This window comes from Stylophora pistillata, chromosome 8 (genome assembly GCF_964205215.1).
Source record: "Stylophora pistillata chromosome 8, jaStyPist1.2, whole genome shotgun sequence".
NCBI classification, from domain to species: domain Eukaryota; kingdom Metazoa; phylum Cnidaria; class Anthozoa; order Scleractinia; family Pocilloporidae; genus Stylophora; species Stylophora pistillata.
Genome location: NC_142526.1, coordinates 24,220,417 through 24,242,566, shown reverse-complemented (window position 1 = coordinate 24,242,566; position 22,150 = coordinate 24,220,417). Strand labels below are relative to the sequence as shown.

The following is a 22,150-nucleotide window of genomic DNA, read 5'->3' as shown; positions in this document are numbered from 1 at the left end:
TTTTTTTCACGTAATGGTATCCCTTGGAATTTGTTTGTTATTTAATAGGCCACTCACTCAATGTTACCAAGAAGTTGCTCGGTCGGTCTTCCTGTCCACTGGCGACAAAAAACGTAAAAGTCACTCGGAGGTGCAGGAAAAAGTCAGTGTACTTTGGGCAAATGCTAAACTGTTTGACAAAGGAATAAAATTATTTTCTGGTGAGTGAATGACTTAAAAACTATTTGACTCCTAGTCATTATCAGTCAGAATAAAGCATACTTTCCCTGCTCTGATTAAACAACTTCAAACCAGGGATTTAGTTAAATGCTTAAGAAACCTTTGGCCTGTGAAATGTTTAATTTACTTTCATCTATTGTACAAGTGCGATCTGAATGTGATTAAGACCTGGTTCAGATTTGTCAACCAAATAGTGATTTTTTGTTTTGTTTTGTTTCAACAGATGATGTTCAAATGCAGTTGTCCCGCCATCTTCTGCGAACTATATGCACAGACATAGTAAACCAGGCTGTGGGTCTGTTAGCTGCTGACCACATGATCACAATCAATGATGAAACAACTCTAACTCCTGAGGTATAGATGTAATCCTGATGCTATGAGTAATGGGTCAGTAATGCATGTTAAGTTTTGTTGGAATTTAACAGAACACTTCCCTCTCACAAAATTATATACTTTGGTTTTATCAACTAAGTTGAAATTGTAAATTGGCCACCATTAAATGGTTTAAAAAGCTGATGTTTCGAGTGTTAGCCCTTCATCAGAGCGAAAGGGTTAGGGTTAATTGCCATTCATTCTAACAAAGGGCTAACACTCGAAATGTCAGCTTAGTTGATGTAATCAAATTACCTTGTTACCCCCAGTGAATCAGCACCACAGTTTCTTTAAAAACTTACCCCCAAATAAATAAATAAAGGCTGATAGTTTCGAAAGAAACTGTTTGGGGCTGCGTCGGTGGGAGTAACGAAATAATTTGGATATATCAACTAAGTTGAAATGGTAAATTGGCCACCGTAATGATTACAAAAGCTGACGTTTCGAGCGTTACCCCCAAATACCCTGTCTTTCTGAATGACATCAAATTTTAACAAGGTAACTGTTCTACCATTCATACTTTACATCAGAAGACTGGGTACAACAGTTTTTGTCAATTTGTTTTAAGGTGCATCTTTGTAAGCTTTCATTTTTCACTACACATAAACCAAGCTTTCATCTATTTTACTGCACATGATGTGATTGATTATGTATGCTCACAATAACTTAGCTATCAATAAATGGTAATGATTCTTTCCCACACAGGACCGTCTAAAAGTAATTTCTAAATTTCCTGACAAAATAAAAGCTGAGGTAGTCAAGTTGAATTCTTCATTAAATGGAAAGGTTTGTTATCCTTATTTTGTGTGATGAGTACTTGTTTTGTATACATAAATGCCTTCTAGTTGTTTTCAAAACATCAAGTCTCTCCCATCCTACCTTTTTCAGGAAACAGAAGATTTCTTTAACCAGTTTGATGTAATTTGTGGGAGTGGCTACTGTGAGTTTATGTTAAAGAAGTTGGACAAGAAAAGAGAAAGGTAAGTCTTGATTTTCACTCCTGTGGACCTTGACCCTTTAACCCCTAAGATCTGATTGTCAATTCTCCCCTCTAACTGCTACACATTTGCTTGTAAACTGGTTAGGAGGATTTGGTGTTTGATCAAAATAACAACTTCTACTGCATAAGTTTGAGTATTTTCTGTTACCTTTTTGTTGGATAATATTTGAAAATTATAAGGAGAAGTTACATAATAGTAATAATAATAACAACACCACTTTTGTAGTGCTTAGACTTTGCTGTTCTAAGTACCAATATGGATATTATAGGGAGAAGTTACAAGTTGAAAATATTGATAATAATAATGATAATAATAATAATAATATCACTTTTATCTACATTTTCCCTTAGCAAGCCTAGCTTTATAACAAATTTAGCCCAACAGAAAGCCTCTCTCTATCATCAGGACTTCATTGTTACAAAAACGTTTAGTCTCATGCCACTCTCATCCAATATGTATAGGTAATCGCATGGAGCCGAGTAAAATTAAGGATTAATATTATGCGTGTTTTCGGAAGTTGCTGAAATTGCCTGAGTCGCGCAGTGACGAGGGCAATTTCTGCAACTTCCGAAAACACAAGTGATATTAATCCTTAATTTTACAAGGAACCATGTGATTACTTGTTTATAATATAAGGGGCAAAATGTTTCTTACTGATCTCGCGCAAAACGGGACGCCATTGTTACAAAACAAACAGAAATTTCTTTACCTTGGCAGTCGTTGCTAAGTGATTTTCGGCCAATCATTTTCAAGTAATTTTGCCCGGGGCAATTACAAAAATAAGAAAAAATGCCCTCTGTCTTGACCAATCACAATTCAGTAATTTTGCCTCTTATATGATAATGTTACTAATGTGGCATCCTTTTTTATTGATATTTGAACTCCATAGGCAGCTGACAGTTGAGCATCGCTGTGCTCTTCAAGAACAGTTGCGTCAAGAAAACGAGCCTGCTATGGCTCTTCACCTGGCATCTGCTGTGTTATTCCAACACCACACTCACTGCATGGTGCATGCACCAGGTCGGTGCGTGCCGCAGATAATAAACTTTCTTAAAGATAAGTTAACATCCGAAAATTACGACAAATTAAACCACTACATGACACTAGTTATAAAGCAACTGTCCGGCAGTGAAGATAAAGTGGTGAAGAATGGTGACGAACATGAAAAAGAGGAAGAACAAGAAGAGAGAACGATAGGAGGTCAACTGGAAGAAGGACTTGAAGACATCAAGCGAATAGCACTCGAGTTAAAAAAAGGAAAAGTGGAAACTTAAGTTGCAATTGAGATTTTTTTGTAAGAGCAAACTGAGCGATTTTGTTGCGTTACATCTTGCAATGTCGTGTCACGCTACCTAGGTACAAAGAGAGCAGTGTAACCAAGCCTCAATCGTCACGATAAAATTCGAGATACATTTATTTATTGACCTATAAACTAATTTAAAAATTCTAAATTGACAGTTTAGATGTTAAATCCAAAGATCAATTGTACTGAAATCTAAGGAAAAGTTTATCATGTACGTTCGTACCATTACAACTTCTTTAAAGCTTGGAATCATGCAATCTTCAGAAACTTTATGACACATTTGGTTAGTAACTTCTGTCCTTAAGATCAATGAACAATTCAAGTCTCTTCGTAGTTTTACAGTTTTACCTTGAATTTTGACACACATCATACTAAAAGATTAAGAGTATAAATCGACACATTATCAGATCCTAAGTTTTGCAAGGAGAAGGTCCTATAGTTAGGTTGTCAATCGCTGTGGTAAAAAAAAGAAGTTACAGTGGAATGTTGGTTGTAGGCTGTGGTTGATTATCTCATAATACAAAAGTCTAGAACCGAAGAAAGTACGTAATTAATCTGGGAAGGGGGTTGGGGGCAGGTACTCAACAAAAGTACTATATTTCCCTAATCAAAGAAAGAGAATTAAGGGAGCAGTGTGTGTTTCTTTCTCCAAAGAGATGAACGAGAGATATTTTCAATAACCCCCACTGCATAGGTCTTAACAGTTTATCAGCTTTATAATCTGCAAAAAATGATTTTACTCGAAATGTTCTCAAATTACATTTTAAATCGAATTTGAGTTAAGACAGCTTCAACTTTTCATTGCTGCAGTCCTTAAGAACCTGACAAACTTTCCATCGTTTAAGAAGCTCTGCTTAATTGGTCATTAACCATCTCAAGTACTAAACCTTGTCAGCGGTTGCTGTCGAGGAGATGTTTCTAAGAAATGCAACATTACCAAGGATCAATCCCTTTCTTCCGTATTTGTCACTCATTCCTTCTGTTTCTCTCTCTGATCCGATTGTTGTTTCCCTTGGGATGTGGACTTTTGAAAGTGCCTTCTTTTCTACACCGAAGGACCCGTACATATTTCGCAGAATGCTTCGCGCACCCTGCTGTTAATCTAAACTGGACACAAGTTCAAACCATTGCCTCAGTGCGTCACTTAAGGTCACTGGTAATGCGTTGATGTCCCTTAGAATGATATAAAATGGAAAAGGGAACTGTTCCATGTACGATTTGATCTCTGGTAGCTTTCCAGGACGGAAAATCGGTACTTTGATGTCAAGAACCGAGTCTTTGTTAGCTGGATTGTCGAGTATTACAAATACCATGAATATATTTGCCTCCCTTGCTAGTCGTACGGCCTTATGGACAGTCTAGGGGAAAAAAAATAGCCGTGCTAGTTAATGCATACACAGGTCAGCTGAGTACAGGTTTATAGTACGCCTTTAGATTGAGAATTGTAAAACCAACAACTAAGTAATCCCTTTGTCAATCAGCCCATTGTTAATAAGGGTAATTCGGTAATGTCAATTGGCCACCGTACTGAGTTTCTATAGTGCAAAAATGCCGTTTTGAACATTAGCTCGTAGTCAGAGCGCTAGCCCTTCGCTATTTGCTTTAGAAACTCTCTACGCTGGGCAATTTTACATTCACACTTAGTTGATAAAACTAAATTATCTTGTAACACCCCCACCGACGCAGCACCAAAGTTTGATTATGAACTTACTCCCTTTAATCATAGTTAAAAAGAGGGCTATTCAATTGCGTGAGATGAAAACCAAAACCAAAATCATTCCTTAGGCCAATCGAAAAAAAAAAAAAAAAAAGAGAAAAATAACGAGAAATCGAAGAGAACTCAAAATACAAAACAAAAAAACAAAAAAACACACACAAAAAAAACAAAAACTAATAACCCAAAGCGCAGCGAAACGTGCGTCAGAAATTCTTGTTTGGTTTCACTTTTTAATCTGATCGGTCGGGAGGGCGAGGCGAGTTTTGTTGTCCAATCACTGAGTTTTCTAAAGCAAAACCAAATGCAGTCCTCGATTACTTTCGACGATCAACTGCCGGGAAATTTATAAATAAATTGTGTTTGATTAGTTACTCACTAACCTCCATCCCCTCCAGAAATATTCCCCTACCGTCGGACACAATAAGCAGTAACTGGGAAGTTTCTCTTCTCATCCGGGGAGACACTTGAAGCCGTGAATATGACGCTACCATCAAACTTGTGCATGTATTTAAAAGCTACAAATAAACGTATCATAACGCAAAGCATCAGAGCGACTTCTACTATATTATCTCGGCTAGCTTTTTAACCAATGCCTGCTTTGATGTTTTTATTAAACAACAATACTGGGAGGGTCTCAAATGGGTTAATTGTCAGCCAAAAAAAAAAACGGCAAAAAAAAAAAAATTGCCATTAGGTGTCAAAATTGACAAATCATAATCGTTAGTTATCAAAAAGTTCGCCGTAAAAATTTTTCTGTTAAAAGTGACGGAAAAACTGACCGTTAGCCGTTAGATGGCTAAACTTTGAACCGTTAGCCGTAAAATGGCCATCAACCCATCGAGACCCTCCACTAATGATTAAGAGTAACATTACAACACATAAGGAAAGCATGGGAAAATCTAAGTCAATTATTTCACATTATCACTAGTTAATCCTTTAACATCTAATTTGCAATTCTCCCTTCCAGATATCATACAATCCCTTCAAATTTGTGGCAAGAATTTTGCGTTGTATTAAAATGAAAATCGCAAGCCGCTGTGTTTGATTGTTTTTCATGTTTTGTTTGCGATATTGTGTGTTGTTACTGCAGGAAGTTACACGCAAATTAAATCCCAGAATTAAAGGGGTACAAGTCCCAAGTCGTGGCATACTTCAGCTATCCTGGTTTTCTTCTGATCAAACGTGAACTGCTGTAGAATTCTTGCTCCTGAGTTATCTGTGAACGCTTCGTGGAATGGATGTAAGAGGCGGACAGTTTCCCCAAAACTAAAATAAATAAATAAACACACAATGCATAAAATACAAAGGACGTTACACTCATTCATAATTTCACCAACCAAGTACACTTTTGTTCTATTGATCAGTATGTCTTCTATTTCTCAGCTACTTTGATGCAATTTTGATGCAATTTTGACGGGAAACAAAGCAAAAAACAGGATAAGGGCAGAATTAATTCTAATTGCCTACACGAGTTACATAAGAGATAATGCAGCTTGTTTACATAAATACCCCAAAAAGAACCAAGCAAGCGTAAGTAACACATTCAGATGTGTGAAAAATGTTTATCATTATGCAGTGCTTATGTTCCTCTGAGAACAACACCGATATTTGAAGTGAAATATAGAGGCTGTAAATTGAACTCACCTACAAACGCCCAAATCTCCAGCTTCAAGTCTGGTTAAAGCATTGCTGATAACAGCCAACGACTCAAACGCCAGCTAGAATGATGGTGTAATAAAAACAGGACACAGCATTATGGCGTGAAAATCTGAGAAGAACAATGGGTACAACTGCACTGACAAGGTACAAACTGATCAAATAGTTCTTGCGTTTTTGAGTTACACTAACGTGTATGAAATTGTAATGAGTTTTGTTTGAATAAACAAATGCATGTAATTAAAAATGAAACCTTTTCTTTTAAAATCAAATATTAAGATTTCAACATGAAGTAAAAGTTTTCAAAAACAAAGTCAATTAGCTTCCTTATTACACACCTTCAAAACTAACAACAGACTGAAGAAATATGTTTTTTATAGTAAAACAAAATAGAATTCTTGATTTGAGGGCGTCGCACTCCAGCACTATCGAGAAGGAAACTGCGGCACAACTGAGCTTGCGCTTAAAACCGATCAAAAACAAATGCTATTTCTTCAAGACTGATTGCAGCCTGGGATGGGGGGAAGCAAATTCATAGTCAACGTTTGTGCGGGCGGAGAAGTTAGGGCAAGATCTGACCCGTCAATCAGTCTTGTCCCATTCCCCTCTCACAGAAGGTTCCCCATTCCATATCAGGACATATCGAGACTGTCAGCAGCCTTCAACAGTCCCCAGGCCTTTCTCGTGATTACCTGTTTAGAGTGATTGTCATTCATGCTGGAAGAGTCATCCACAGCCAGCATGATCTGGTACTGTCTTTTACTCGGCTTAGTCCTCCTCAGCCAGATCTTGTCCTTACGGAACTGACTGGCAATGTAAGGGATCACCTTTCTCATGTTTAACCGTTTTCCTGATCTATAATCTCCCCTGTGAACAAAAAATAATGTCACTGTGTTAACAAACAGTGTAAGGTGTTCAGACTTAGCTGGTTTTCGAAGGTGGGAAACACTTCGGGCCATCGAGGATCATTTCACTGTCTTCACAGTGTTCTAGATGTTTCTGATGCGTCGGAAGGTTTTCTAAACGCCACTGCCCAGGGTCCCTCGATATTTAACTTGGTAGTTCTGGAGTCAAATAATTGGGGATTGGTATCGAGTATAAGCTTTCTTACATCTCTAATAATTTCTAACTGTCGTGAATCAATCAATCAATCAAAGTTTTTAATGTCTTTACGTGGGGCATGGTTATCCATATTGCCCTCCACCCCAGGGGAGAACATCCATCACACAGTGATCTCGTGCGTGGGAAATTAACGTCTCCTACCCCAACCCTGCAGGAGACGGGGCCTCCATTTATTCGTCCCTATCCGAGAAGACTAGAATATCTAAACCATTTCTTGATGTTATAGAAAATGAGGCAGCATATTCTTCTCAATTATTTTAAGACCTTTAGTGTTGGTCCGGCCGGGGCTCGAACCCTCGACCTCCCGCACATCAGTCCAGCGCTCTATCCATTGAGCTAACCGGGAGGCGGTGAACATTTTGGACAAGTAAGGAAAATAAAACGAACTACCTCAATTCCACATTTCCGTGATTTACCATCGCCCATCCATAACGTTCCGGGGATGTATACGATTTTTTAACAGTGGCATGATGCGAAGGACCAAGAAAAAGTGAAATACCAGATCGTTGATTATCCCAACATAAATGACAAACCAGCCTTTGGATACAAATAATTGTGGGCAAGTTCTAATCACTCAACTCTTAAACTCGCACGAAGCAACTCGTAATTCTCCCTACTAGCCTCTTAAATTTTCTGAAGTGTAAAGGTTTCTGAAGAGTCTCTTGGCTGGGACGAACATTTAATTAGCAATTCTCGGTTTCTCTCGGTTACAACAAAAATATTGTTCGAGCCTTATACAACATACTTGAGCTTGGTGGCCAGTGACGGTTCTAGTACCAGTCTCAACTGTTCACAAAGATCCTGAGAGAGAGTGGACGTGAGAAGCTCGTACTTGCGCCAGGCCTCTTGAGCCAATTGTTGCTGCTCAGCTGTGCCCTGGTTCATGCTGCTCCATTCTGCTAACTGATATTCCAGATCAGCTCTTAACTTCTCAGGATCCAGTGATGATATATCCTTAAAAAAAAAAGGGCCCAGCGTTCAAAGACGAGCGTACAACAATTATCCCTAAAACAGTAATAATAATTAAAAAAAAAAACAAGCAATGGGCTATGGCCCAACAATTGAAAATATGTTAGAACATCCGAGAAAAAACTCAAACAAGTAGGGAGAGAGCAGTAGTTCTTTTTTTCTTCCTGGACAATAACGAAACTCCCCAATAAGTAATCGCTGTTAATTCACAAAGATATTCTAACTCTTGGAATACAGAGAGTCACATGAACTGGAATTCTAGTTCTTAACAACACACTTAAGTCTCACCAGTCTTTGAAAGGCCAGTGCCATGTCGGATGAATGGTAAGTACTGCGCAGACGCTCAGTTGTCATTCCCATATCATCATTGGTTTCCATGATTTCCTCACCAGCCTCAGTTTCGCGCGCTTCGTTTCCATCTTTATTCTCCGCTGTCATCTTGGGTTTAATTGGTGGAGGAAGTCGAGACAGCTGGGACTTATCTGGTGTCTAAAAGGAAATACAACAGGGTTCGTACACTTTTTCAGGCCAAAGATTCAAAGACTTTCCAAGACCCTTCTTAGAAATTTCAAGGACTTTTTGTAATGACAATTTTACCTCAAAACCAAAAATGTTTCTGTTAACATCTATGTTTTAGGTTTACCGATGGTGCACAGCAAAAGCAGATATTTTTCGATGTTGTTCAAAAAAAAAAAAAAAAATCAAGGACTTTCAAGGACCCAAAACGAAATTCAAGTACTTTCAAGGCCTTGAAATCGGCCTCCTGAAATTCAAGGGTTTTCAAGACGCGTACGAACCCTGATACAATGATAATTGGCCATCCATCACCTTACTTTTCTCAGAGTACAATTAGAAAACGTTCAACATGTGGAGAAACTCATCCTGGAATTGAAGACCTCCACAGCAGATCTACGTTTGGGTGTAGGAGGACTCATTACTTATACATACATGGGGGGTAGGGGGAGGGGAAGGGAGGGGGAATGAGTGTAAGGACGTCCGTCTGAATTATTGATCCAAATACATTAAAAAAGCTAGAATAACACCATTCCTCATTAAAATAGCGCCGTTGTCTCTGCTGCACTTGGGCAATCAGAAATCTTTACAAATTGTCTTCTTTGACTTTATGTTATTCAGGTGGAACACACAATTAAGTGCTATATTCAGAGACAATTGTAACACCGTCAACCGGAATAAACTTAATAGGTAATTGGAAGACACCTGAAGAAGTCCGTTAAAGTAAACCTTTATTTTTGGAACTAGTTCACACTTCCCATGATGCCTCCCTCTGGAAAACTGTTACTGGCCTAAAAATGACACTAATCCACTAATTTATTCATGTTTTTCTCGTTGCCATGCTCCCACCAATAACGTAGCTCCATTTTCTGCCTTTAAAAGCACACACAACCCACAATTCCTCTATTCGCTCCGACGAAGGGCTAACGTTCGAAACGTCAGCTTTTGTAATCATTACGGTGGCTAATTTACCATTTCAACTTTGTTGATATATCCAAATTATTTCGTTACTCCCACCGACGCAGCTCCAAACAGTTTCTTTCGAAACTATCAGCCTTTAAAAATGACAGTACTTACAGGAATTTCCTCGTTATCGTCGAGCCAAGTCGTTGCCTTTTCTGAGTCCGCTTCTTCGTCTTCGTCTTCCCCGTCACTGTGCATCTGAGGAAAGTTTGCTTTATCTTGCGTTTCGGCTTGATCAGCGGTTGCACTGTCAAGAGTCTGTGTGTCATGTGAACTTGGATCATCGTTTCGCATGTGTTGGAACAGATCTTGGCTTTTCGTCTCATTTGCCTGGAACAGGTTCAAAAAGCGAATATGAAGTCTAAGATAATGAAGAGTTTCTTAGAAAGTTGAAGATGGTAACTTTTAAGCTCGGTAGTGGAATAAAGAAAGATGTTCTTTGTTCTGTCGCGAGTGTGGGACAACGGAAACACCTCAGGAGTCCCTCGCGAGGAATCAAACCTCAGACCCTCAGACCCTCAGATTCCGTGCTCTGATGCGCTACAACTAAGTCACTGAGAGACTAACGATGAGCAAGGCCATTATTGCGTTCATATGTGACAAGTGTCCTACATGCAACATGTATGGAAAGATATAAAAGCGCGACCGAAGTACGAGATTTAGAACAACTCTCACACTGCTATACCACGTCTAATTCCATAATATTCCTTCCAAGGTTTGTGAGGTAAAAAGGAATCTTGAGTAATGAGTAATTTGGCTGCGAACCTCGAGGTACTGTTGAAGTATTCATCATTTTGCTTCCACAAACAACACTGATGTTTCCAACTCATACCTGATACATCATAGTGACAAATCGGGATTAAAACGGTTCGGTTGCATTTACATTTTTTCCTCTCATGGGAACAGACTTAGAATCAATGTTTTCTGCATTAAAATTGTCAGAATATTTTATGAATTCCAATCTACCTCTGCCCCAGACTCCAACTCTGTTTCATCGACAGTCTTCAGTCTTTTGTGAGTTGTTTCATCCATAGAGCCCAGTGCCCGGTCAGACCTAGCGCGGTTCATCTGCTTTCTTTGCCGAGACTGTCAAAAGTAAGACCAAATATAAAACTATTACCTGGATACATCTCATTCCATAGTTTAAACTTCCTTAGTGATTTACCTTTACCCCATCCTCTAAGGTTCTCGTTCTTGATCGAGTTGGAAAAAGACAGCAGTAGTCAGTCATGTGTTTCTCAAGCGACCAAGTAAAATGCTCCTTAGGGTGACGAGGAAGAACAAAGTTGTCTTGCATCATATCACACGAATAAAAATGAGGGTTTCATGCTATACTTTTGTGAAAAGCCCAACTGCAAAATCCCTTCTAGATCCCCAAAAAGTAGTGTATTACGCAGTGCACTGTTAATCGTTAAGCACACAGACCTGTTGTCTGGCATCTGCTGTGGCTTGAGCGCTCCTTTGGCTTGACTGTCCGGGATGTCCGTCGTCGAGTGCCTCAGCTCGCCCCACTCCTCGCTCTTCATTACCTTCTACCGATTCAGATCGACCAGCAAGAACATCAGTTTGTTCTCCATTTCCATCTTCTTCTCCAGAATCCTCCACAGCCTGCACATTTTCTTGAGGCTAAAAAATATGAATTGAATGTCAAATACGACTACCCAAAAATGCCTTGGTAACCCTACTGTTAGCTCACTCGCAGATCATCAGCGTAAACAAAAAGTAGCAGAGATACGATACTAAGATGTAAAAAAATTTCGCATCAAGAGTCGTCACAAGCGGTCAAATCAGAACAAATGAGCCTGGCTTCTGATTCGTCTAGCGTTCTCTTGAATTTGATTGGATAATGGACGCTGCATGCCTGTTTTTCTGTGTATTCACTTGCTGACATACTGCACCAACATCAGTACACGCTTATCTGACCTCAGTATCTGTTTTTGTCCTCCAGTCTTCCTGGTCAGTCTCATAAACAGCATCTTCATCCTGTAATAGAGATAAGGGAGAGGTAGTGAAGGTAAGAAAAAGGTAAGAGCCTGTTATAGCTAAGAAATTTATGGATACGTATACTCTCTTTACCGTCAACCCTTTAAGCCCAAAAAGTGATCAGGATCAAATTTCTCCCAATAGAAATACTACTAAATCATTCATTACGATCAAGAGAATAAAGGAAATGATCGCCACCCTAATAACCTTTGATTGTTAAACGAATTCTTCTTGTCAGTACCAAAGGAAATATATAGAGAACAGTATGGAGAATATAAAAACTGATGTTAGGGTGTAAAGAGTTAAAAGACCTTAATTATGTCTTTTATTGGAAATTTGACAATGTTCAAACTATGCTAATACCCTTTAATAAAACTCCAAATTTTTGAAACCGATACCTACTTGAAAGTGCATTTATGTTCACAGCCAGAGGAATCTTCAGCAACCATCACTTATTCATTTTGAATTCAGAAGTATTGGTCATTAGGTATCCCTAATGTACCACATACTTCAAGTCTCTTTGGGAAGCGGTTTGCAGTAACAATTACAGCAATATTTCTATGCACAAGGTCAAAGCTAAAAACACTCGATCCTAATCACTTACTTTGGGATCCTCTCCTTCATCTTGTTTCTCATCCCCCTCGGCTCTCTTCATGTTCTCCTCATCACCCAGATCCTCCCCTTCCTGTTCATCTTTGCCGCTGTCTATTTGGTCGTCATCCGGTACCGCTGTTTCGTCTCCAGTTTCTTCGGTGTCAATTTGATCGCCTTCAAATTCTTCAGTTTCCATTTCTTCTGGTTGATCTTCAATGGCGACCATAGGATAATGATTACATAAGATTTAACGTTTGCTGATCGTTTTCTAACTCACCCCGTTTCTTATTAGTCCTATTATTTCAAACAAAGTCTTTCCGTCTTTCTCGTGCTGCATATTGAGTCAAGTACTGGCATTGATTTCGATATTTTTTTTTCACAATCTTTGTTTTACCCAACTTGTTATGTTCAGGCTTTGCAATGTAAAACCTTCATTTGATAACATTCTCAATGGAAACAACTATTTCAACTTCTCTCGATTTGCCATTTTTCCATGGTTTTATAACAATTAATAGCGTTAGGTATTCTGATGCATCTATGATGACGCTTTACTTATCTAAAAAGTAATTGTTCGTGTTTTTTTTTTTAATTTGTCTTTATTGGAGAAGTACCGCAAGAGATGAAATAAAGTTATCTCATGATCTCTTATCACTTATTGTGACTTCAGCTTTAAGGTGCTACGATTAACAATACTGGGTCGCGTTGTTGAAAGGTGGGTTAAGATAGCCCAGGGTTAGTGTGAAATTTGATTTCAGATCTGAAAGCTTCAACAGAAAATTTAGTTTAATTCCATTTGTCTCCAATTTGATGATTGAATGCTCTAAAAAGAACTGGGAAAATTATCCCAAAACGGTTTTTGAACAGAGAAATATAGAAACCTGGATTAAAATTTAACCCTGGGTTAGCGCTAATCGGCCTTTGAACAACTGGGCCCTGGGCGTTAATACTAACTAAGTTAAAAAATAGCAATAATCCTCATAGTGAACTTGAAATAAAAGAATCACCTTCAGTGCCTTCGTTCCCTTCGTCATCAAGCTGTAGATCATCAGGCAGATCCAAGCTAGTAGATTCCTCTGCATCAACAGGTTCTTCTTCTTTTCCTTGCTGCCCAGTCCCTTCCTGTTCATCCTCTCCCTCGTCACTCAGGTTTCCCTCGTCACCTTGCATGGCTTCGTTGATGTTTTCTTCACTTTGTTCTTCATCCGCATCCCGTTGTCCCTCTGTTTTTTCTTTACTTTCATCTGCAGAACCTGTGTTTTAACATAAAATACCATTCATAAGAATATTTACCAACGATATGTAAAACCAGTTTTTTTCTCGTCCCCGTGATAAACATGAATCAACATCGGGCAGAATGCCTATCGCTCTCGCGACATTTTCTTGCAAATCTTTAAAACAAGAAGATCAAGAGGACGGGACATGTGTACTGTTTAACGATACGACCTCATATAGGAAGGTTTGTCTTATAAATAACTCATCACTCTCTCCTATCTACGTCTCTGTTGAAGTCAACCTGTGTTTAAATAAAAAAAAACAAAAAACGAGAACTCGGGAGGGTTAAACGCGTACAACAGCAGGTGTGTCTTAACACGTTTTTCAACAGCCTGTTAAAGGTAACAGCTAATGAAGCCGATGACACCTATTTCCGTACCTTCGTTGTCTTCCTTAGCGACCAGTTGTGACTGCTGTTCCGCCTCAGCCCCAGTTCCCTTGTCTTCTTTCATCTCCTGCTCCTACAGCAAGACAAGAATAAAAACGATGGTCTCATGTTGTTCATGTCGTTATATTCCCTTGATGTGCTTCTTTTCGAAATTCTCCCAAAAAATAACATGCAAATTTGTTTTAATCACTTTTCGTTTACCAGTAAGCGAGGAGGAGCGAGGAGGAGCAACTGACAACATCCTACCTGTGTTGCTGTTTAACAATTGTTGCTGTTGTGAATGGTTTCATGGAAATAAAATGCGTGATAAAAAATCTTAAACAATGCTCGAAAGGAAGGGCATGCAGAATGGGTACGATTTCTCAAAAGTGCAATTCCTGCACCACTACATTAGGCCCTAGAAGCTTAAAAAATGGTTTAATGTGGTGCTTTGTTTCCAGTTAATCCCAAGCTGAAGGTAAATCTACTTAGAAAGAAAGAAAATCATCTAAAACCATATAAGATAACTTTCTTCCATTTCGTCTTCTGTTCTAAGGAAAAAGCAAAAAACATTTAACTTAATTGATAGGCTTCCTGATTTACCTCTTTTTCCTCCTCGTCATCTGAGTCTCCCCACATCTTCTCATCCAGCTTTTCAGTGTCCTGTCCATCAACCTCTCCCATCTGTTTATCAACGTCATCTTCATTCCCATTCTCCTCCTCGTTCTCCTCGTCCTCTTCCTCTTCAGCTTCCACGTCATGTAAAGCCCCCTCAAAGTTCTCACTCATTTCAATACCATTCTCTTCGTCAGGTATTTGTTGCTGAGAGTCGTCTTCTTTCTTGTCTTGGTCTTGTCCTTCTTGCTTGGCATCTTCAAGCTGAGAAATTTCAAATTAATAAATCAATAAATAAAACAAGAGCCACTATAAGCAAAAGCAAGGGACAGGGACTGAATTGAAGCTAACCTAAAATACGTTGCCACATAAAAAGGCCAAGCTTCTATTGCTAAGTAAAAAACTGTAATTTTCTATTCAGCCTAAAACCAATTGTTCGGCTCTACTATCAGAAACGAGCTCCAGATTTGATGAAGTTATAGTAAATGTCAGGTTGCCTATGGAGTTGGTCGACACGATTTCCATGAAAACAATCTTTAAAATGCAGAGGACAAATTTTGTGTTTTTGAAATAACACAGAGTTATAAAAAAGTGTAAGGCTTTTGAGATTGTTTTGTTCCTCACTTCGAAAGCCTTTGAAAGACTTTCTGGCTAAATTTACTAGACACACCAGATTCACAAGCAAAGAAAAATTTTAATCCAGGGTCCGATATTATGAGGTGCGAGCAGTAATTTTCAAAGATAGCAAGAAAGAAAGAAATAACCAAATTGTTAATTTTAGCCAATAACTGTTTGTGGTGATTAAAACAGGAAAAGAAGGGTAAATAAAAAAATTTACCTGATCCTCATTCTCTATCTGGTCACTGACATCTTTCATTCCCTCTCCTTCGCCAATGCCTCCCCCTTCAATATCTTCAAACTCTGTAGACCCGTTACCTTCATCCTCTTCTATTTCCGGGGGGACGCAAAAACCTCTTGTGCCGAGATCAGTAAAGATACTCAGCAATACAGACAACAGTTTGCTAGTTGCGCGGTGAGCTACGAGTAAATTGAGGAGCAGGTTCTGTGAAAGGTTCAGATATTGATGGAGAAGAGGAATGGAGCCTTCCAGTAAATGAGAACAGAAGCCACTGAGTGGAAGTTGAACTGACATGTTAGAAGAAGACCACGAAGAATCAGCAATGTATTTGACCTGGGACAGAAGCGAGGAAATGCTCTCCGTCACGTCGTCTAAGTTGAGGCTGCTGATATCGTTGAGTAAGTTCTGATGTAAACGAGTTGCCAAGTGTCCATCTTGAAGCTGAAAGTTCTCATTGCCATCTACAATAATGCATGAAAGAAGACGCTAAGTCAACAAGTTTACACACCCCTGGGGGGGGGGGGGGGTTTCTACAGCAAGAACCGATAAGGAGTACAGACAATTCCCACTGTGGTGAACACTTTCGACACCAGTAACAAGTGGACATTTTGGAAAAGTTATAATTGAATATATTATTGATCTTTTCACCCAGAGAAGTCCCAAGTTTATAAATTAATCCTACAATTTCGAGACACTGTCAAGCAGGCAGGAAAGAAAGGGGCAATGTTGTTTGGTCATTAATCCGAACTCTCGGGAATACCCAGCGATGATGTGTTTGGTTGACTGCGAGGAGAATTAGCTATGATTGGGGTATTATTGCCATATTTGGATGAATGTCAGTATCTGGGTAAATGCACACCTACCCTAATGTTGGATTAGGGGAGGGGTAGGTGCGCAGTTGCTCAGATAATGACCTTGACCCCCATATTCCGGGTGAGATATTTCGCAAGATGTAAGAAATCCATAATTACCCTGATCAGCTCTGTTCTTTTCAGCTTCTTCGTTCCCTTCTTTGGAACTACTTTCTGATATCTTAGCCAAACGCTGGACTGCTAGAAGAAGGGAGGTGTTCAGGGCGTCCACATCACTGACAAATGCATTCAGAGTAGCCCTTCCTAAACGAAATGAAAACATTCCAAACATGCAACTCTGACACAAACTACACTTACACGAACGTTTTTATCACTGCTTTGTCCAAACAAACACAACCAGAAAAAGCTTTAAAAGGTACGCTTGAGAGATCTGAAGTGGCAGCACAAATAGTACCAGTAAATTGTAGTACAATTATAAGGGATAAGTTCTGAAATTCTCAACCACACCACGACAACAGATGAGAGTAAAGAAGCCAAATTTGTCTGAAGTTACCGTTTACTTGTATATTTACCTTGGTCATCAATGTTTTCAACATTCCAAGGTGTCTGAGTCTCCCCCTGACTAGAGACTGCCGTACTCCATGAATGGAAATCGTTAAATTTCTTTAAGATCTTGTCTTTCAGGCAGACTAGTGGGGCACCAAGGCCTTTGTTAACTGAACAACTGAAATGATACCAATTTGTACAAATTGTTACAACAGTTGAGAGATAGATAAATATTCCTCCTTATTTATGACGTAGGGAGCAATTTTCAATTGAGTGTCGAAAGTAATCCGGGATTGCATTGCTTTTGCTTTACTTAGCCCTATGATTGGTCGAGATAACAAGCGCCATCCTCTCAACCAATCAGTTATCAAACATCAGCCGATCGAGCTGCGTTTTTCCGCGCTTTAGGCGATTTGCTTGTTTTTACTTTGAGTTCTGACTGGCTCTCTCAGGTATTTTCCTTTCTTTTGATTGGCCTTTGTGATTACTTTGGATCTAGTTTTCCATTAAAAAGCGCTCTAATCAGCCAATAAGATCGTAAGTTGGTTGTACCAACGACAGCCCTAATTATCTCTGTAAATTCAACTAGTTAGTGATTCCTTCGTTTGTTTCTTTTTACTCACTTCTTAATAGAGAGCAAACTCACCACTTTGATTTAAACTTTGGCAACATTTCATCAATCAACTCTGCTGTTCCTTTCAGCTTGAAGAAAGCATCTGTTATTGTTCTGTTCTGTAGCCTACAAAGTAAAAGAATACAAACAAAGCTCTTAACAGGCGCATTGATTTGCTCTTCGCAAAACAACTCGCACTAACTCACGAAATAGCGGTTCCCAAGGGCCCTCAACTCTTTAGAGAAGCTGAGTGCTTCAACTGATATTGTAATTGTCCTCAGAAATAGCTGATGCGCAGAGAAAGTCCACCGTCTGGTGGTTAAAAATAGGTCCGCAACGCGTACAAGTGTTTGGTATCGGGTTATTAAGCGTTCAAAAAAGCAAAAAATGAACTAGGATAGGTCTGGATGGAAAAGATTGACACAGATTGACACGAACTCAAAGAATGAACCCGAATCATTTAAGTAGTAGAAGTAACGGTGAAGCCCTTTGCAGTAGACTATGACGAGTCTTAAACAGTCCTATTTAGATTCCTCGATCATCAGCGGAGTTCTGACTCAGCTGATTTACCATCTGTAGAACAATTTTCAAATGAATGTCGAAAATGATCCGAGATGGCTTTGCACTGTGATTGGTCCAGAAAACTCGCGCCATCCTCTCAACCAATCAGAGGCAAATTAAAAACAATGGCGACTTAGTCATTCTCGTTTTCCCGCGCTTGAAGCAGTTTGCTTGTTTCCCTTGAGTTCTTATTGGCCAATGATAATGCAAACATTTGTTTTGATTGGTCACTGGATTTCTTTGGTTTTGATTTTTCGACACAAATGAAAACTCCTCTAACATAAGCTACAAATTACCAAGATGCTATAGTTGCTGTCCTGTCATTCCCGCTTGTATTGTTCAACACGTGATCAGATACAGCAGCATAGGGTCGGACTTCATTAGCCACTTGATCTAATTTCTTCACAGTGTTCTGAAATTTTAACATATACAATTCTTAATGGAACAGAACAAGTTAACTCCAGGTAAAATCACCGTAAACAGAAATCATTCATAGTTTGCTGCATATGCATTTTGTCTATTTGTCGATAAAACGAAGAAAGCATGGCTTGAAGTAAAGGTTGTGGGTCTTTCTCATAAGAAATATTTCCAAAGTATTCCTTGATTTAATTAAGCGCGGCACTTTTTCTCTCCGTGCCCCGAAATCTTAAAATAAACCAATGTTTCACATTTTTCGCTATCTTACCCCTTTCACTTCCATTAGTGAACAAGACAGAATTCCCCCCCCCCCCCCAAATATCAATACAATGTCAAGCAGAGAAGTGATTAGAATAAAGAAAATATTAATTATGGGATAATTAGTTGATCCAATAATATATTCTCCGAACTAACATCATAAGAATTGTAAAGCAGACAGTAAGGAGAATAAATGATAGATTTTGGGAGTGATTAAGTTAAGCTTGTGGTCAAAAATATAAAATAAAGAAAGGTTATTTCGTTCATCTCATCAGAAAGTACCTCCAACGTTTGAATCATCTCCTTAATGTCAGGATTATCTGCAGACGAAACTGCCACAGATGAAAGCATTGCTTGTGGCAATGGGGTCCAATTCTCAATTGGCGTTGTTTCATTTGGACAACATTTCAGCAGTATGGTCATTTGCTGTAGAACATGGGCTGTGTTCGTAAGAAGATCCATCACTTGAATCTGCAATAAAAAAAAAGAAAGAAAGAAAGAAAGAAAGAAAGAAAGAAAGAAAGAGAGAAAGAAAGAAAGAAAGAAAGAGAACTCATTTAGATATCCTTTCACAAATGGGATGACAAGTGTTAGAGGCTTTGAAATTTCACGTCGTCTCTACGCGTAATGTAAACACACAAAACAACAGAAAAAGCTGCATCCATTTTAAAATACAATATGACTATATTCCATCCTCGTAGAAGTATTCCCAGGAAGACAGGTACACAGGAATATAAGCTGACAAGAACGAAACAAATTTACGATAATCCTCGGAAAAATTTTTTAAGCATGTTGTTATGGCGGCAGTCCGTGAAGCATGTTTTAGGCGTTCAGCTAGCAAAGCGGAAAGAAATAAACGAACAGTGCGATAGTAGCGCGTAGCGGAGCGGAAAATACAGGAAGCACGTTTGGGTCGTTTCGCTTCACGTGATCCGACCCAGACTTCCCTCGTACTGACTGAACACCCGGAACAGGCTGAGGTGCGTGTCATCTGCGTAGACGAAGACTGAGATGGGTAACGCGAACCAAGGCCTTGAAAATCATTATCACAATTGCTTAAAAATGCGTATGGCCGAGTCACGATTGATTTTCGCTTTGCGTCTGATTGGTTGAGATGGTGGCGCGAAGTTTCTAGACCAATCACAGCGAAGTAAAGCAAAACTAAAGTACATCTGGATTATTTCCGTCACAATTACCAATCAGTCTAACAGGCCTTTTGCAGCTGGGGTTACCTGATCAATTTTAGATATATATTATGGGATACAACTTGAAGAATACCAGAGATGGAAAGAGCATATCGAAAATACCAAAACGGCCAAGTTTGGGCCCCGGGAATTACAGAGCACTGTTTTTACAGCGGTTTGAACTTTCGGAAAATTTAGAGGATTTGTATGGAAAGTGTTGCTGGAGAGCAAGGCCTTGCTCTCCAGCAACTTTTTCCATGTAAACCTTCTCACTTATCAAAAACTTCAGAGTGTCATCAAATCTCATTTTTGAATAATGGAGGCCTCAAACTTGGCCATTTTGTTATTTTCGAAATGCTTTTTCCTTTTCTGAATTAGGCTAAGTTATAGCCCATAATTTCATGAAAAGTAGGTCACGTGATGGCTTAGCTGCAAAAGGCCTGTTATGATTTAACAAATGGTAAACACCACAGCCTACACTATTGAGTTATGCATGCACGCGGGAGGTTGCTAAGCACGAAAGAAGCGTAAGAGTCGCTCGAGGCGATAGCCGAGAGCGACTCTAGCTTCTTGAGTGCTTAGCAAACCTCCCAAGTGCATCCATAACTCAATAGTGTACGGTGTGGTGTTTACCATTTGTTTTATAACATAACATTGATACATTGTAGCGAAAGAGTTCCCGTTTATTTAACAAATCTTACGTGACCAGAAAAAACAAGCGCGCGCGGAAAAATAGTCTTTGCATTTGCTCACGTCAGCAGCGTACACCCATGGGCAAATGGGGGACGCTAAATTGACCAATCAGAGCGCGCGCTTTACTTTGGTTATGTTATAAACACTTACTGTGTGCTCCTCAAGGTCCTTTTGAGGTGGAAGACTAGAGATTCTGTTACTGGTATCTTCATTTGCTAATGTGACAGATTCTCTTAACTGCCTCAAGCCAACACTAAGGTGAAGCAAATGTGAACGTGATACGCAGCAAGAAAAAAATATATTTTCATCCTACATTATATACCTAAACCAGGTTATACTTGAACCATCAGAGAAGTAAGGCAAAGTTATGAACAACGTCAAGCGAAACCTGTATTATGCGGACACTACCCCTAGTCCCCAGTTTCCCTTCCACTCATTCATGTGTACAGTATAACGAATCTGTATTCGACAGACTTCTCTGTTACCCGGATTCGAACTACGGAATTCACGCTTCTGTTTCAAGAAACCTGTATTAAGCAGACAGCTTCATTACAGATTTGAGTTTCATTGTTAAATGATCTATCAAGATTTTAGATTCGCCACGCAACATTTAAGCGTGATAAAGAAATTGCTGTACATCAAATTGCCATCTTGGAGGCCAGTCCGGCCATATGATTCGTTCATTTGTGCCACATGGTACAAATTGGCTGTGTTCCACGATGCCCCAGTACTAATGTCACTGAATCAAAAAATGTTACTACAAAGTAACACAACCCATTATTTCTCGACACATGCGAGGCTCGTGACATACCTTAACTTTCAAGTCGTTAGTAAGGAAAATAAGGCGGTGATATTAACAAATATGCAATTGAAACTGTAACAAAGTGAGTGATCAAGACAGGTTACCTTGTGCGTCTAATATTTCTTGATAACTGTGAGATGACTTGTCTTTGTTCATAACAAACATGAAGCAGATGGTGACTACATCCTTTACAACGATCAACGTCACCAACACTGAGCTCCTAAAGAAACCAACAAAGGAGTAACAAAATAACGGTTTGGTCGCTTGAAAGCAACATCACAGTCAGAGAATAAAAATAAGCTAGGATAAAAACATGGCAACGAGAAAATGTTGCCATGTTCCCACCAATAACGTAGCTCCATTTTCTGCCTTTAAAAGCACACACAACCCACAATTCCTCTACTCGCTCCGACGAAGGGCTAACGCTCGAAACGTCAGCTTTTGTAATCGTTACGGTGGCCAATTTACCATTTCAACTTTGTTGATATATCTAAATTATTTCTCAACCCTAATAGATTGACAAAGAATGTTTTTTTTTATTAAATGAAAAAAATATATTAACTTAAAATGTAAATTCATATAATGGATTTGACCCTTTGACTCTAAGAAGCGATTGGCATCTATTCCCTCTTTGAACTTTCCGTTCACTATCAGTACATTGTCCGGAAAATAGGTGTTGTACACATTTAATCTTGTCAGCTACAGGGCACTATCTGAGTATCTGAGAATTCACTGGGAA

At 39.1% G+C, this 22,150-nt stretch overlaps 2 protein-coding genes across 3 annotated transcripts in view; one reads left to right on the top strand and one right to left on the bottom strand.

The window, feature by feature from the left end:
- LOC111342493 (E3 UFM1-protein ligase 1 homolog) overlaps positions 1 to 3,228 on the top strand; it is a 14,469-nt gene extending 11,241 nt beyond the window's left edge. Inside the window, exons 13-17 of the mRNA XM_088730531.1 lie at positions 49 to 200; positions 443 to 573; positions 1,297 to 1,377; positions 1,480 to 1,571; positions 2,482 to 3,228. Of these exons, the coding sequence (XP_088586657.1) occupies positions 49 to 200; positions 443 to 573; positions 1,297 to 1,377; positions 1,480 to 1,571; positions 2,482 to 2,866 (841 nt within the window). The 3' untranslated portion in view covers positions 2,867 to 3,228. The remainder of the gene's footprint in view (positions 1 to 48; positions 201 to 442; positions 574 to 1,296; positions 1,378 to 1,479; positions 1,572 to 2,481) is intronic.
- The window catches only part of LOC111342485 (midasin), a 69,635-nt gene continuing 50,467 nt past the window's right edge, over positions 2,983 to 22,150 (bottom strand). For both annotated transcript variants that reach the window (XM_088730529.1, XM_088730530.1), the window contains exons 72-94: positions 21,516 to 21,631; positions 20,760 to 20,862; positions 19,015 to 19,203; positions 18,354 to 18,469; positions 17,530 to 17,622; positions 16,910 to 17,061; positions 16,497 to 16,640; positions 15,505 to 15,986; positions 14,655 to 14,930; positions 14,064 to 14,145; positions 13,417 to 13,662; positions 12,423 to 12,622; positions 11,759 to 11,818; positions 11,261 to 11,461; positions 10,802 to 10,921; positions 9,950 to 10,165; positions 8,648 to 8,848; positions 8,136 to 8,344; positions 6,961 to 7,135; positions 6,257 to 6,330; positions 5,764 to 5,878; positions 4,993 to 5,127; positions 2,983 to 4,253 (exon numbers count right to left, since the gene is read on the bottom strand). In XM_088730529.1, coding sequence (XP_088586655.1) covers positions 3,993 to 4,253; positions 4,993 to 5,127; positions 5,764 to 5,878; positions 6,257 to 6,330; positions 6,961 to 7,135; positions 8,136 to 8,344; positions 8,648 to 8,848; positions 9,950 to 10,165; positions 10,802 to 10,921; positions 11,261 to 11,461; positions 11,759 to 11,818; positions 12,423 to 12,622; positions 13,417 to 13,662; positions 14,064 to 14,145; positions 14,655 to 14,930; positions 15,505 to 15,986; positions 16,497 to 16,640; positions 16,910 to 17,061; positions 17,530 to 17,622; positions 18,354 to 18,469; positions 19,015 to 19,203; positions 20,760 to 20,862; positions 21,516 to 21,631 — 3,966 coding nt within the window. In that variant the 3' untranslated portion in view covers positions 2,983 to 3,992. The remainder of the gene's footprint in view (positions 4,254 to 4,992; positions 5,128 to 5,763; positions 5,879 to 6,256; positions 6,331 to 6,960; positions 7,136 to 8,135; positions 8,345 to 8,647; positions 8,849 to 9,949; positions 10,166 to 10,801; positions 10,922 to 11,260; positions 11,462 to 11,758; positions 11,819 to 12,422; positions 12,623 to 13,416; positions 13,663 to 14,063; positions 14,146 to 14,654; positions 14,931 to 15,504; positions 15,987 to 16,496; positions 16,641 to 16,909; positions 17,062 to 17,529; positions 17,623 to 18,353; positions 18,470 to 19,014; positions 19,204 to 20,759; positions 20,863 to 21,515; positions 21,632 to 22,150) is intronic.